Source organism: Patiria miniata, unplaced genomic scaffold, assembly GCF_015706575.1.
Source record: "Patiria miniata isolate m_02_andy unplaced genomic scaffold, ASM1570657v1 HiC_scaffold_25, whole genome shotgun sequence".
Lineage (NCBI taxonomy): Eukaryota > Metazoa > Echinodermata > Asteroidea > Valvatida > Asterinidae > Patiria > Patiria miniata.
In genome coordinates, this window is record NW_024037064.1 from 13,626,894 (window position 1) to 13,643,683 (window position 16,790).

The 16,790-nt window shown below is 45.3% G+C and overlaps 2 protein-coding genes and 1 long non-coding RNA gene across 3 annotated transcripts; 2 read left to right on the forward strand and 1 right to left on the reverse strand.

Moving 5' to 3' along the window:
• The first annotated feature begins 408 nt into the window (after nt 1-408).
• On the forward strand, nt 409-1,624 carry LOC119733091 (putative uncharacterized protein ENSP00000383309). Its single transcript, XM_038206671.1, has 2 exons — nt 409-885; nt 1,169-1,624. The coding sequence occupies exons 1-2, from the start codon at nt 409-411 to the stop codon at nt 1,622-1,624; spliced, it is 933 nt and encodes a 310-aa protein (XP_038062599.1).
• Nucleotides 1,625-1,866: 242 nt separating this feature from the next.
• Nucleotides 1,867-6,807, forward strand: LOC119733093. Its single transcript, XM_038206672.1, has one exon. It carries the CDS (start codon nt 1,867-1,869, stop codon nt 6,805-6,807), a length of 4,941 nt encoding a protein of 1,646 aa, XP_038062600.1.
• A 6,681-nt stretch (nt 6,808-13,488) lies between these two features.
• On the reverse strand, nt 13,489-16,302 carry LOC119733299. The gene is made up of 2 exons (XR_005271759.1): nt 16,174-16,302; nt 13,489-13,692 (listed from the first exon to the last, which is right to left on the reverse strand). It is a non-coding gene; the product is annotated as an uncharacterized LOC119733299 (long non-coding RNA).
• Nucleotides 16,303-16,790: the final 488 nt, after the last annotated feature.

The window sequence follows — 16,790 nt, forward strand, 5'->3', positions numbered from 1 at the left end:
TCCACATATGTAAAGATTTCAATTGTTTGGGATGGGCGAAAATAGGCCACGCCACACGAGGTGTCGGAAATAGGCTCCTATTCTTCCAGTTTATTTCCATGATGATTTAGATGTTGAATAGTTTGCCCTCTATTTATGATTACCCTTATTGTATTTTCCAGAACGATCTCCACCATGATCAGTCTCTCCACCGGCCTAATTTTCCCCACTTGTCTTCCACTGAGGATGATGGGACATTTGAATTTGAAATAAAACAGGATTAATTCCGCCTGCCCAGCCAGTGCTCACAGAACACACAATCTAAGGACTCCCCTTGTGTCCTTATTTTTCCTTTACAAATGGTGACCCAGACGTGATAGGAATCAAGCTTGAGCACAAAAGGGCATACAAATAAAAACCAGTAACAGAATGGACGGCAGCGTAGAAAAACGAGTCCTCAGACCTAGAGGAACAGCTCCAAAACCACCCACTGAGGGTCCTCCAGAATCAACGGACAAACTACCCGCAGTAGCTGAGTCTGCAATACTTCCGTCGGAGCACTCTACATGCAGCTCAATTGCATCAGAGCGAAGCCGCAGTAGTAGCCACTCGTCTGTTCGCATGCGTGCTGTGGAAAAGCAGCAGGAGTATGAAGCCGCCAAGCGACGACTCGAGCTGGAAAGAGCCACGATGGCCCAGAGCAAAGAGTTTGACGAGCGACTACTGGCAGCACAGCGAACAAGAGAGGAGCTGGCACTGCGTGAAAGACAAATGGAGTTGGCCCAGGCACGGCTGGTCGCCGAACATGAAGAAAGCCGCATCCTGAAGGAAAAGGAACAATTTGCTCGACAGATTGAGCTCGAGAGACAATTACAAACTGCTGAACTCAATTTTAATCTGGCTAGGGTAGAATCCGAATTTGTACAAACTAGCATGAGTGACACACCTTTGTATTCACAATCACATGATTTGCCAAATATTACTAGTGTTGTAAGCCATTCTGTAATTTCACCCTCCACCAGCGTTCCGAGCTTGCCGGTAGCGGAAAACCCGGCGGCGCTCCAGGCCATAAATCCAATAGGCCTACCTGCTGCACACTCATCAGCTGCGAGTCTGGTACAGTTAAGCCCAAAATGCGTGCACCAAGCCGCGAACTACTCGCAACCTGTTGCGAACTTCGCGCAACCAGACGCGAGCTTCGCGCAACCAGTCGAAAGTCTCTTTCCACCAGCCGCGAGCTTCGCGCAACCAGTCGCGAGTCTCGCGCAACAAGCCGCGAGCTACGCGCAACCCGTCGCGAGCTTCGCGCAACCAGGCACAAGTCTCGTGCAACCCGTCGCAAGCTTCGCGCAACCAGTCGCAAGTCTCGTGCAACCCGTTGCGAGCTTCGCGCAACCAGTCGCAAGTCTCGTGCAACCCGTCGCGACCTTCGCTCAATCCGTCGCGAGCTTCGCGCAACCAGCCGCGAGCTTCGCGCAATTCGCGCAACCGGCCGCGAGTTTCGCTCATCCCGTCGCGAGGCAAACGCACCTTTCCGCGGACCATGCACGCCCTCTCGCGAGCCCCCTCGCGAAAGCGGGTCACACGCAAACCGCCGCGAGTTCCGCGCTCGCGTGGTCTGAGCCCTCTGCTCAGTGCCGCATGATTCCAGGCCGCTTGGCACCTGATCACAACTTCACTGCCTTTCAGCCAAGTATGGCACCGTACCACGCTGGTATTCATAATCTTTACCATGAAACTTCTCCCACTTTGGGGACAAACCCCACTCCTACTCAGGTTTCTGCCTCTACTGCTAGGGTTTCTGATTTTCCCGAACCGCCTACTTTCAATTCCTCAAGCCAAATGATGTTAAGCTCCATGTTGGCAGCCTCAGCCGGAGGTATAAACATGGAGGTTCCCAACTTCGGGGGAGGCGACCCAGCAGAGTTTCGTTGTTTTGAGGCAATGATAGATGGCTGCATCAAGCCCTTAGTCCACCTCAGCGAGCTACAAAAATACTTCATCGTCAGGTCGAAGTTAAGTGGTCAACCCAAGAAGGATGTCCTAGGGCTTGAGCATGATGGTAGCCCCTTCACTAAGGCCATGTCCACCCTCAAGAAGCTTTATGGTGATATTGGTGTCCTAATACGTGCCAAGATTGACCAGATTACGTCGTGGCCGAGACTGACAGCCAGTGACTCTAAGGGGATGGTAGAGTTTGCAGCAGCGGTGTCAGCGTTGGTCACGCAACTCAAGAGTGCACCAGAAGGCCAGGCGGAACTGAATGCCAACTCTACAGCTTGCATCCTGTACAGTCGCCTGTCACATATCCATCAGACGGCCTTTTTGAAGGCTATGAAGGCCAGAAATGTCAACAACTTTTCTCTGCTTGACATCAACATGTGGCTGCAAGACACGGCGGCCATAGCCAGAAAGAAGGTGCAGCTCAGCGAGAGTATTAAGGTTGAACTCCCCCCAACCAACCGGGACCGCCGCAGAAAAGGTGCAGCTGCCTACCACATGGAACTGGCTGGAAAGACTACCAGCAATCCGCCAAAGGGCGCATCTGCCTATAAGGCTTACCGAAGTGATGGCAAGAAACCCTTCCGGAAGAGTTGTCCCCACTGCCGGGAAGAACACTGGCTCTCTCGATGCGACAAATTCAGCGATCTTACGATGGAACAGCGCATGAAGTGGATTAAGGCTGACAAACGCTGCTGGCAGTGTGCACGCCTGCACAAAAACGGAAAGGAGTGCGACCTACGCAAGCCTTGTCGCCGATGCGACAAGATGCACCTGACCGTTCTCCATGATATGATGGAGCAACCAGGGTATGGAGTGTACTATTCCTCCTTCGACCCAAACCTGTCTGTCTTTTACGGGGATGGAAACCCTTGGCTACCTGACGTCAGCATGAAGATTTTGCCAGTCAAGCTCTATGCCAACGGTCGACAGCTGGAGACGTACTGCTTGTTGGACGATGCTGCCAACTTCTCCTTGATGCTTAGCAAAGCTACCGAGGCACTTGGCCTCAAGGGTGAGAGCACCCAGATGCCTATTGCAACCGCCAGGGAGGAATGTACCCCCTGCAAGGGCGTGATAGTCTCGGTCGATCTTGCACCAATCCACGACCAAGATTCACGCATCACCATTTCCAATGTCTTTTCGTCTTCCATGTTGAGGCTTTCAGAGCATTCTGTTCCTGCACGAGATTTGCAAAGGAGGTGGCCGCATCTGCGGGGTCTTCCACTGCAGGAAGTCAAGGAGGCACGGCCATTATTGCTGATCGGCAGTGATCGCCCAGATCTGATTGTTCCCATTGAGAGTCATTTTGGTCCCGAAGGTGCACCAGTGGCTGTGCGCACCAAACTTGGGTGGGCTGTTCAGGGCCCCATTCTGAAGTCCAGGCGCAAGAATGAAGTAAACTTCTTGTCTGTACTACCACCCATGGAAGCCGACAGAGTTCTCCACGAGAATGTTTGTAAGATGTGGCAGCACGATGCGCAGATGTATCTTGATCGAAAACAAGCCACTCGATCCAAGCAGGACCAGCGAGCGGTTGATCTCCTTGAGGCAAAATCTACCTATGTAAATGTAGATGGAATTGACCGTGTCGCAACCCCCCTCCTGTGGACACGTGACAACGAGGTACTTACCTGTCCGGCAAGTACAGTGTCACCTGCTCTGAAACGGAATGAGCAACGTCTCCAGAGAGATCCAGCACTCGCTGTTGAGCACTCCAAGAAAATCCGGGAACTGAAGGAGGCAGGACTCGTCCGCATGCTCACTGCTGAGGAGAAAGAGAGAAACCACGAGCGGCATTGGTATATACCCCACCATGTTGTTCGGCAGAATGGGAAGACAAGACTGGTTTTCAACTGTGCGTTCCCGTACCGGGGAGAGTCTCTGAACGACCACTTGCTTCCTGGGCCTACCCTGGGTTCACCGCTGGTTGGAGTGCTAGTACGATTCAGACAGCATCAAGTAGCTGTGTCCGGTGACATTAAAGCGATGTTTCACTGTGTGCGCACTTTAGAGTGTGACCGATGCATGCTTCGGTTCCTGTGGAGGGATTTGGACCCTGATGCCGAAATGGAGGAACTGGAGTGGAACGTACTCCCCTTTGGCACCACATGCAGTCCATGCTGTGCCACTTTCGCCCTGCAGAAGCATGTGCAGGACCGGTTTCCAGATCCAGACATTGTCAGAAGTGTTATGAATTCATTCTACGTTGACAACTGCCTAGATGGCAAGTCCAGTGTCCTAGAAGCGAAAGACCTAGTTGGAAAACTATGTCAAGCGCTCGGCGCTGGAGGATTTCCCATTGTGAAATGGGCCAGCAACTTTGCGGAAGTGGTCAGAGACCTTCCACAGGAAGCCCGCTCCTGCAGTACTGAGAGATGGCTGAGTTCAAGTTGTGATTCACCTGAGGAAGCAGCCTTAGGACCCCACTGGAATTTCCAGCACGACACACTCCGATACAAACTCGAACTTCGTGAGTGGCCGGTCCTCACTCAAAGAGCTGTTCTAAGTGATGTGATGAGATGTGCCGGGAAGGACCCCCTTGGTTACCTCATGCCATATATGGTGAGGGGAAAGATGATCGTTCAGGAGCTTTGGAAGAGACCATGGGGCTGGGATGAGGAGATCCCCGACGAGGGCAAGGATGGCTTCCGTGCCCAACACATGAGATGGCGCAAAGAAATCAATGATCTCCCTCTTGTATACCTGCCTCGGTGCTACCTTCCCCCACACTTTGATCCAGCAAATGTGTCCTATCAACTGCACGTGTTCACCGACGCTTCCGAAAGGGCCTATGGGTCCGTTGCTTATCTTCGAGCCATTGCTAAGTCAGGAGAGGTGTGTGTCAGGTTTGTCATGGCACGTTCCCGTTTGGCACCAAAGCGTGTGCAAACTATTCCCCGATTGGAACTTCAGGCTGCTCTTTCTGGTGCTGAACTGACCGAGCTTCTCGAGGATGAGTTGAGGTTGAGCCTTTCCGTCACTTGTTGGAGTGACAGCACGACAGTTTTGAGCTGGATTACCTCAGAATCTTGTCGGTACAACCGTTTTGTCGGTGCCCGCATCGCTGAGATTCAAAGACTCACAGACCACACTATCTGGCGGTATGTAGACACCGCCAAGAACCCTGCAGATGACCTGACCCGTGGATTGATGCTCAGCGAGTTGACCACCGAGAGTCGGTGGTCTGCTCCACCCTTCCTCTCTGGTCCTGAAGAGGATTGGCCAAGCTTGCCATCGCACATGCAGCAGGATGATGGCGAAGTTGAGCTGAAGGGCAGTCTTTTTACTGCTTTTACCCTCGGCAATCGAGGAGAGGTTCCAGAGATTGAAGCGTCTCAGTTTGCTTCCTGGGATGACCTGGTTGAGGCATATGGACGCATTCTGTGCGAGGCTGAGGATGAAACTAAGCCAGATTTCCTCAGCGCTGACCAACGGATGGAGACTGAACAAGCCCTCTTCGGAAAGGTACAAGCTGAAAGCTTTCCAGTTGATCTTGCACCTCTTACAGCTGGCAAGCCTGTTCCAAGAAATAGTCGCCTGGCAAAACTTGCTCCTGAAATCGACAAGGATACCCAGTTGATCCGGGTTGGAGGGAGACTCCGTCGAGCGGAGTTGGACATTGATGTGAAACACCCTGTCGTCCTTGACTGCAAGCACCCGATAGTACAACTGCTGATCAAAAATGCTGACGAACGTCTTGGGCATCCTGGAACTGGTACTGTGCTTGCAGATATGCGTCGACGCTTCTGGTTGTTGCGAGGACGCCAGTCCATCAGAGGTCTACAAAGCAGATGCACCGGATGCCTTAGACAGCGTGGTCAACCTTCAGTGCCCAAGATGGCGGATATGCCACATGCTCGTCTGCGAATTGGCAAGCCAGCATTCTACTCCACGGGGGTAGACTGCTTTGGCCCCTACACCGTTACCATGGGGAGACGAAGTGAACGAAGATGGGGTATAATATGGAAGTGCATGACCACAAGAGCCGTCTACTTAGATTTGCTTGAGTCTCTTGATGCCGACGCCTTTCTTTTGGCGTTCAATCGGTTCCGTTCACGACGTGGCGCACCTCATGAATTGTTGTACGACAATGGGACTAACTTCAAGGGAGGTCTGTCTGAACTGAGGAAGGCATTCAGCGATATGGCACCTGACCTTCAGGAGAGACTTGCCAAATACAAAGTCAATTTCAGGTTCAATCCTCCCTCTGCACCACACTTCGGTGGGACCTGGGAGAGAGAGATTCGGTCAGTGAAAACTGCCTTGTACGCCACCCTGGGTGATCGGTCAGTTAGCGCTCCCGTTCTCTATACTTGCCTGGTTGAGGTAGAAGCCTTGCTGAATTCTAAGCCATTGACTTATGTGTCATCAGACATTGCTGATCCAGATCCCATCACGCCTTTCATGCTTCTCATGGGGCGGCGGGACCATGCCCCGCCACAGGTTGTCTACCCGGAGCGCGACGTGCTTAGTCGGCGACGCTGGCGCCAGTGCCAAGCCCTGATTCAGAAATTTTGGAAGGAGTTTGTTCAGTCCTATCTGTCGGCCATGCAAGCCCGCCAGAAGTGGCGCAGTGAGACCGACAACCTGTCCGTCGGTGATGTAGTTCTGATGGCTGATCCGCAGCAACGACGTGCCTCTTGGCCTCTGGCTAAGGTCACTGAGGTACTACCTGGTACTGATAATCGCGTTCACACCGTAAGGTTGCAGGTCGGAGATCGCATCTACACCCGGCCAGTGGCACGCCTGATCCGGCTTTCTTCTGAAACAGCCCTTGGCGGCAATCCTGAAGCTGCCACTCTGCCTGAGCCTGATGAAACCTAGTCCTTGTTACCGCAGAGTACACCCCCTGTGACCATTCATGGGGCGGCCTCTTGGTCAAGCCTGTTGTTACTTGTTACTATTTCTTACTAACCAGTTACTGATTCTTAACTTTGCCTGTTAACTTCCACCATCTGTGCACCCATGCTAAAGCCAGCGATATGTAAACTATTGCGCACAGTTTAGGGGCAGCTATGTTGCGACTTTAATATTTCAATAGCGCCACCATGCGGACTACTGCAGCAAACCGACATAGCAACCGCGGGAATTGGAGGGCATTGGGCTGGTTACGGATGGTGAGCAAGATTATTTCCAGATTAAACCCAGTTTCATGTTTATTGTTAACTGTAAAGCCTGTGATTTTCCCAGTTATTGATCCCTAGTTATTGATTGCACTGTTTGAATCCACATATGTAAAGATTTCAATTGTTTGGGATGGGCGAAAATAGGCCACGCCACACGAGGTGTCGGAAATAGGCTCCTATTCTTCCAGTTTATTTCCATGATGATTTAGATGTTGAATAGTTTGCCCTCTATTTATGATTACCCTTATTGTATTTTCCAGAACGATCTCCACAATGATCAGTCCCTCCACCGGCCTAATTTTCCCCACTTGTCTTCCACTGAGGATGATGGGACATTTGAATTTGAAATAAAACAGGATTAATCCCGCCTGCCCAGCCAGTGCTCACAGAACACACAATCTAAGGACTCCCCTTGTGTCCTTATTTTTCCTTTACACCACTATATACATTTCTGAAAGGTACATAAAACGCAATAATAAATTTACATCACCCTGACCTGAATAGTTTTGTTCAGTAATGGCCGCTTTATATGTGAGACATTCTGGAAAAATGAGACATAATACAAGTGATTTTTAGGAAAACTGATTTGCATCTCTCATTGTTTAGGAGAATACAGAACTGGAAACTTTAAAAGCCTTTTTCTCAGTATTTGATTTTTTATCCCCTGGCTTTTTTGCCACAATGGGATATTGCGATGGCATATTCCTTCCATGTGTCTGTATGTATATGCCTGGCAATCATGGACAATCCCACCAGAGTGTTGGTTTTTTTAAATGACTATTATTATTTTAATATTGCATTGTTTTGCAGTGGAACGGAAGCCGAACATCTTATGACTAGCTGTATATAACTGCTATTGCTCATGTCATGCCACATTCAAGCCGTGGATTCAGATGATCCCGATAACGACCAATTCCAACACCTACGCATCCGCCGCCATGCCATTTGGCAGGACACTTGTAGAACACTGAAGATGGCTAACTGAAAGTAACTTTTATCGGTGAACCAGCTGTCGATGTTGGCGGTCCTTGCGAGAATTCTTTTCAGAGGTTCTCAGATCCATTTTTGACAATGGATACTTGTTTGAGGGGGAGGATCATCGAAAAGTCATCGTGCATAATGTGGGTGGCCTGTGCAGCAGAGACTTAAAAATTGCAGGTCAGTTGCATCTTTGCCTCAATTGATGTTAAGCCTTAACCTTAATGCTTAATTTTAGGGCGTAGGGCCTTGGTTTTTGCCAAAAGGGTAACAACCTTGGCATTGGAACCCTGCCATTTTCAATGCCTTGCTCTTGTCCCACAGATTTTTTTGGGAGGGAGGGGGTTGGGGTGATATCTTTTACCATTGTGTGTACATCAGTTTGAATTCTTGCTTTTCTGCAATCGTATAACTCATGTCAGGAAAGCTCTCTAGGTTATTTCATACCAAATCATCTACATTTCAGAGTGCAACTCAGATGTGGTTGAACTTTTTTTCTAAATATACCCTGCCTGTATCATGAACACAAGCATAATTGTAGTGCCAAACTGCAAGTGGTTTCTGAGATTTGACCCCTTAAATGTAATATATGACCCCTTACACATAATTGCGTTGGTTGTTTTTTTTTGAAGTGATATTTCAGAGGCACATTATAAAAAAGCATCCCGTTTTTACCCAAACGTTGCACAGGTCAAATGGCTTCAGGCAGTAGCCGTGTCACTCGTAAACTGCTCTTATTTTCTCGTCCACACAATGGGAGACTTTCCATTCTCCGTAAGTCACCGAGAGAGGGCGCTCAATACCGGGTAAACTACACGAAAAAAAATTGTCTGAAGTTACTAGTACATTGCGTATCGACGTCGGTTTTCGACTTGGCTTGCTGTAGAAAATCACCCGCTTCTCGCACAGGATTATGCCAAATACTCCGTGTGCTGTGCCGACGTGCTCAGGAAGAGGTGGACATGAATTTCCAAAGGAAAGAAAGAGGTGTAATGCTTGGCGAGTGGCCATACGACGGGTGGAAGATGGCACAGGTCGGTCATGGTGGCCGTCTCTACGTGATGTTGTCCGCTCGAAACACTTCATAACATCAGACTATCAACAGTTTGGAAAGTCTGGTAAGTTACTTTTTGTCGAGATTTAGGGCTTAACGGGCCTCCCATACTCTAAATCAACCATTTATGATTATTAAACCCATGGACTTTGGTAGCCTCATAAATGTGGCCTATTTACTGGACTGCCTCCGTAAACATAGGCCACACATCCACATGTACAAAAATCGTGTCGACTTTGCCAAATTTTGATTTTCACATTTAGGCTTAGTTTGTATGATTTTTTTGCTTTAGAAGCATACTCACCCTCTTTACAGGCTAATCAGAAAGTGCTGCTTTTTTCAGATGTCTAATTTTTGTGAAATTTCATGTTGAAATTTTGATACGCAAACGTGTAAAAATGAATCTGGAAATTTCACGAAAAATATACATCTGAAAAAGGCAGCACTTTCTGATTAACCTATAAAGAGGGTGAGTATGCTTCTAAAGCAAAAAAAAACCTACAAACTAAGCCTAAATGTGAAAATCAAAATTTGGCAAAGTCGACACGATTTTTGTACATGTGGATGTGTGGCCTATGTTTACGGAGGCAGTCCAATAAATAGGCCACATTTATGGGGCTAGGACTTTGGCAACGTTAAAGTTTACTAAACGTTGACGTTTAACTACGACCTGATTTCCGTACATATAAGGCTATATGATGTAGATGTAGTAGGCCTAGTAGTAGAAGTAGTGGGGTTTCAATCCAGCTCTGGGAAAGATTCCCACATCTGGCCATCTCTCATTTTTCCCTTCAGTGACCTATCAGCCATCAGAAAGTGATAATATGTCCGAAAGAGTCAAATTTAGCAGATAACTTATTGAAGTATTTATTGAGAAAACACTTAAAACTGTTCAGACCAGTCTCATAGGGTTTGTGCACAGGGTGTCAAGTAATGGCCAGTTATGGGAATCTTTCCCGGACGGATTACCAACGCCGACCCAACCATGACCAACTCGGAACCAACCATGAACAACTCGGACCCATTGTGAGGACATATGTTTTCAATCAGTCGATTGGAAAATGTTTGACCAACATCATTGACAATGACAATGATCCCGCATAAAGACACACTCTCGGCACTCATAAGATACAACCTGAATTGATCACCTAGATTTGGAGACCAGACAGTTTTAATAGCTCAATGGATGAGCCAGTTGCACATTATTAAAGTATTATCAACTTAGTATTCTTGGATGGGAAACCGTTCATGTATAGTCCTTGGTTGGGTGGCTGACTGAGATCAATGTGGCATTAGTCTGAGGCATATAAAAGGCCCATTAAGTGTCATCAGTAGGGTCGCGTCTTTTGGATGGGACGTTATAGCTTGAGGTCCCATCCTCATGAATGTAAAAGGACCCAGGATACTTATCGTAAATTAGCAGGGGCTTGCCCTTGTGTCTCTGGTCCACTGAATGCAGGATGGCAGCCCCAATTAACGTGAGTGTGCCATCCCCTTCCCTTCATCAGCGCCTTAGATTGGCTATACCAGACATTGCTGCACTATATAAATACTGTTATGAGAATTGGAGTAAAACTAAAATGCAGCAGAACGATTATCAAAGTGGGGGTGGGGGGGAGGAGGAGTTGTGAGACCATCAACCATTTTAGTGATGCTCACTGTGTAGGACCTGTCAAAAATGACGGGTATGTCTCCCAGTCAAAAAAGCGGAGGGGGATTGCCCCCCCCCCCCCTCTGGCCCCGCTGCCGTTGATTAGAGTTTGGTCTCCCAAGCTATGAATCACCTATCGTGAGACTACATTTTGCATATTTACCCCTCAAAAAGCCTACCAAACATACATACATAAAATGTTCATAAATACAGATTTCTTTTTTATTTTTGCAGGTGTCAAACTGCAACGAAGAAAGTTGAAACCAGATGCTGTTCCAAGCCAGTTCTCATGGACAAAGCAACCCACTTGTCTCAAGGACGAACCGCTATACAGAACGCTGTACAAAGAGAGAGGGTACCTGTGGTGGGAATTCTGATGAGCTGTCTCTGGATGTTGATGTTGATCTTGACATTGCAATGGTGGTAAATGTGAACAGCGAAGAACAAGTACATGACTAGGCCATCCAAACAGACCTAAGTATCAGTATCAACATCAGTATCTGCACATACACAGACTGACTCTGAGACTAATGTACAGGGATTTACAATTCATGACTTCAAGAACGACTCCAAAGGAGTTCACTACTACTCTGGGCTTCAAGACTATCTCAACCTCATGGATGTACTTGCTTCGCTGGGGCCATGTGCCTTTGCGTTAACATATGCTAATGGAAAAAGGCCATCCTTATCTGTATCAACTATTTTTGACTATAATTAAATGCAGGAGATATACAGCCAATTTTGAATTGAGTCGAATGTTTAAGATCAGTGAATCGGAGGTATACAGTTTCTTTGCAACCTGGATTAGATTCATGCATCTTCAGTGGAGAGAGAGATATCTGGCCAAATAGTGTCTTGGTCAGCTTTTATGCTCCGTCTGATTTCAAGGCCAAGTTTCCAAGCACTCGGACTATCCTAGATGGCTTTGAATTCCCAGTCAAGAAGCCTAAGGCAACCAAAACCGCAACACTGCTAAAGCACTGGTTGGTATATCACCAGGAGGTTTGTGTCCCACATGTCCGGTGCATATGGTGGTTCGACCAGTGACAGACAAATGATCGAGGGGGGTGGATTAATTAATAAAGTCAACAAAGGCGATTCAATAATGGCTGATAAAGCTTTTGATGTACAGGACTTGTTTGCACAAGTGGATGTAGTGAACATTCCTACTTTCTTCAAGAACAAGAACGGAATGACAGGTGAATCTGTTGTAAGAGAAAGAAAAATATCTAGCACAAAAATTTCATGTTGAAAGGATTATTTGACTTTGGAAAGCATATCAAATATTGACACAGCCACTGAATCACACAGAGACAATTCTGTTTTCAGACATTGCATTTATTTGTTTTATGCTTGTTAACTTCAGGACATGTATTATTTCAAGATAGTCACATACCATGGGCCTTATTCAGAAGGAAGCCATTTTGGTCGTGTTCCCTGAATGTATTTCATAAATTGTGAACTGTTGAATGGAATGGTGCTAGACTATTTATTCACTATAGCCTCTATTTCAATTTTTTTTAATTTGGCTTCAAATGTTAGGGCATGGTTGATCACAAATTCTTAATTATTCATCATAGCAGACTGGTATTAATTTATTAATTTTATGTCATTGCTTTCATTTCTGTTCGCAAGTTCCAAAAATGAAGATTTAACCTCACTTCCAATTTCATATGGCCGAATCGTGAATGAAGCCCATAACTCGTAGGGTAATAGGACAAAACAAATTTAATACATTTTAATTAAGGATTAAAATTAATCTGAAATAGCTTTTCACTACAAATTTGAGAGGTTTAACTTTTTGATTGCTGGCAAGAAGCGCATGTATGACATTATGCAGTATTTAAAAAAGGCCGACAAATATTTCTGCTTCCGATTTCATGGCATTTGAAATAGGCTAGGTAGGTAGGGAATGTTTTTGTTTGCAATTAGTTTGTTTTGATCACATATAGGTGTCTGCGTGTTGCCGGCTGAGGGTAAAAGGTAGTAATTGATGGTTTTGGATTTTTTTTTTTCTTTTTTTTTCCAAAACAAAATTACGGTCGGGCTGCCAAAATAGGGTAGGTAGGGTAAATGGACGCATAATTATGTTTTTTTGGCCTAATTATAAGAGGTCACACTTCTCACAAAGAAAACAGAATACATGTATACAAGTATAATATGGTGTGAGGGTTGGAAGGCGATATTAGTTCCCCTCGGTTTTGGAAATTGAGAAAATATATTGGCGGCTATTTCCATATACAATACCTGGTCACTATAAGGTGTGCCGTGCATCTAAAAAAAGTAAAACAAATAGTATTGTCATACCTCAGTCTTTATACTGTATTTTCATTGGCCCAGGACGATCACCTGACCGGGCGATAAATATGCATGGCACACTCCCGTTGTATATCACATTGTGATATCACATGCATGTAGACTAGTCCCCGCCCCACAGTCCAAACCATTATGCGCGGACCGCGTTTAAACCAGACTATACTTGTACCCACTGGTACCCCGCAGTACTTTCACGTTTCACAATATAATGTTTAGCAGTGTGGGAGCAGTGCATTTGCAGACGATATTTACTTTAATTTGGCGGCCAGCGACGAGCGGCATTAAGATTATGTTTACGTTTTGACTGACTCTAGTAACGGTGCCTATGCCTTCAGAACTTCGGAAATGCAGAGCTGACACAGTTAGTTTTTTCGTATACGATCCTCATCAGCCTCAACATGTCAGCTGAGCCCGGAGGCACAGATTCTCCGCCCCAAAAAAGGTTTTTGAGCCGCTCCAAACAACAAATAAAAGATTTAGCTTTTGAACAAGACTCATCGAACACCAAACGTTGTACCGACTACGCAGTCTGCGTCGTACGAGAATTCTGCGAAGAAACGGGCAGGGACACTCGTTTCGAGACACTTCCTGTGAAAGAACTGGACAGTCTTCTTGAAGACTTTTTTTTTTAAACGTTAACAAGAAGAATGGGACATCATACCACAGAAATGGCCTAAGTGGAATCCGTTATGGAATAAGCCGACACCTTAAAAAGCATCGGGGGATTGACATTGTAGCAGATCCAATTGTGTGGCATCGGAAACTGCCTACAGAGCAAGGCAAGTGGAACTGAAAAAAACTGGATTCGGTCAAGTCAACCATTATCCCCCGATCGAAGAGGAAGATTTGGCAAAACTGTACAATTCTGTCGATGTTACTGATGCTCGTAGTCTTCGTAAGAAGGTGCAATTTAACATTATGTTTTACCTATGTCGCCGCGGTCGAGAAAACATGAGAGAGTTGACCAAAGAGCACTTTGTTCTTGGAAAAACATCAAGTGGACTACGATGTGTTCGCCAGGTCATAGACGAGCAAGACAAAAATCACAACTCAAAGGATAATCCAGAGGAGGTAGCGACTGATGGCATCATGGTAGAACAACCAGGTTGGTTTTACCGTTTGTAATGAATTCTGACAAATTTTCCTAGGCCTTAGCTTTCAGAATTATGATTTGATAGTCGTACTACTCCCTACCCATTCTAAAAAGTGCATTTCCATAATTTTATTAGGCCCTACCCAATGGAACAATTTTAGTTTAATAGGGCCTACCTTCTCTTTTGACCCCATGCACAAACTCTGCGGATCTCGTCTAAAAAAATATGTTTTTCCTAAAAAGAAAAAAATAATCCACTCCAAAATCATGCTTTCTTATCAGAATTTCACTTTTTTTTATGGCTGATAAGCTGTAATAAGGAAAGTATAGTAGGGGTATTAACTTGGACCCAACTTATCGCCTTTTTTAACATTTTGGAAATGGTCTGGCGATAGTGAGGTCCAAGCTAATGCCGCGACCTGGACAACATCATCCTGTCACTGTCCCAAACCAACATTTTCCAACAAAAAGCATCAGATTTCACCTTCAAAACGGCCTCCAAATTACTAGATATGCCACCTGAAGTACAAGTAGACATCGATGATTAAGATGGTTGTACTTAAGTTTACTTACGATCCGGAAGAAAAGTGAAATTTTCCGTTCAATTCTGAAGACCCCCTCTGCCTAGGTTGTCGTTGTTGTGCTCACGTTCAAAACTGCATGATACGCTGTGTGTACGCGTTCCCAATAGACCGCTTGCAGACGCGATCGATAACTGACGCGCGAAGGTGCGCGACGCCATGTTGTGGGACAAATGTGCATTGATAGATATACGCTTGTCCCACAACATGGCGTCGTGCGCCTTCGCGCGACGATAATCGAACGCGTCTGCAAGCGGTCTATTGGGTAATGGTGTCTGACCTCGACCTCATGCAAAGCTCGTGACGGCGCGCTTGCGCACAATGCACTGCATGCACGGCAGATTCCCCTGCGCCGCGCCGACGACTGTTTCCTGATGAAGAGTGCTGTGTAAGTTCGCGGTAGCCAAGATATTATCAGAGACATCAAATTCATCACTACTGATGTTAACTGATTCTCAGCTACAAGCTATTTCAGCTGATGAAGACACTGAGCCTTGCTCTATGGGACAGTCCATCGAGAGTCAGTCAGTCAGTATCCACCACTCAATGCAACAGTGGATGCCTGCTTTCACTCCAAATGTCAGTCATTCCAGAGTGAACATCATTGTTAATTATATTTCCCAAATTCAAAGTGAAATTGTTGCTGAAGCAACTGTTTTAAAGATCATTAAATTATCAATTTGTGTGCCAGTGGGTCAACATGGACAGTATTGCTGTTTGAAAAGTATTCTATCCATTGTGTATTTGCTGAAGTTTCACAGGTGCAAAATTTAAGAACTTTGAAAGGATATATTTATGTGAAAAGGAAGAGAGTGTAACAAGTTTGCTAAATTCTTGTTTATTCGTCAAATGTGTCATAGACATCATTTAATATGTACTTATCTCCAGAATTGACAAAATATGATGATACTGGATTTTGGTGTTCTATCAGTTGGACTTTCCATGGAGAACTCGGCACCGGGCCTTTGCATTATTTGAAATTCACTGTATTTATTGTATTAATTCATAGTATTTATTGCTGAAGTTTCACAGGTGCAAAATTTAAGAACATTTTAAGGATATTAGTGTGAAAAGGAAGAGAGTGTCACAAGTTTGTTTAAATTTTTTTTTTTCATTAAATGTGTGATAGACAAAATTTAATGTTTAGGCCCCTACTTATCTCCAGAATTGACAAATATGATGATACTGGATTTCGGTGTTCTATCAGCTGGACTTTCCATGGATAACTCGGCACCGAGCCTTTGCATTATTTGAAATTCACTGTATTTATTGTATTAATTCATAGTATTTATTGTTATTAAGTGGCTGTCAAGTTGTTATCAAAAAAATGGCTATCGCCGTTTGATATAAATTTCTTTCTTTTAAGGGTCTGCATCGTTGTCACTACAAACCAGGTTTTTATTCATTGTCCCTACCACTATAAAAATGCCAGGGGATAAGATTTTTTTTTATTAAACTTGTAAAACCTTTACCCCAAATTTCCCTGAACTTAAGCTTGTTTTAATGCCCCTACATCTATATATGTTAAAAGAAAATTTTTCAAAGATTCCTTCAGTTTGCCACCCATAATTTCTCTTCGAAAAACAAGTAAAACACATCATCAAGACAGAGGTATGACAAAACAGTTGTTGACTGATAAGATGTGGGATATGAAATTTTGAACACCCTCGGGGACGCATAGCACCCTCGGCTTCGCCTCGGGCGCTATGCGTCCCTCGGGTGTTTAAAACGTCATATCCCACATCACATCAGTCAACAACTGTTAAATATTTCTCTGTTTATATAACTTTAAAGTGTGGAGAAAATTTCTCATCCCTAAGAACAGTTTTCATAGCTATTTATTTTCCAAAAAAAATAAAAAACCTAAAAGTTTATCAGAAAATGGAAGAGTTGTAACCCCTTATTTTGGTGTCCTTATTCTTTTACTGAATTGATAGATAAAAAATAATTTCCGTGTCCGTCATAAATTATCTCCGTTATTTCTTACCATGTAAATGAGAAACAATGA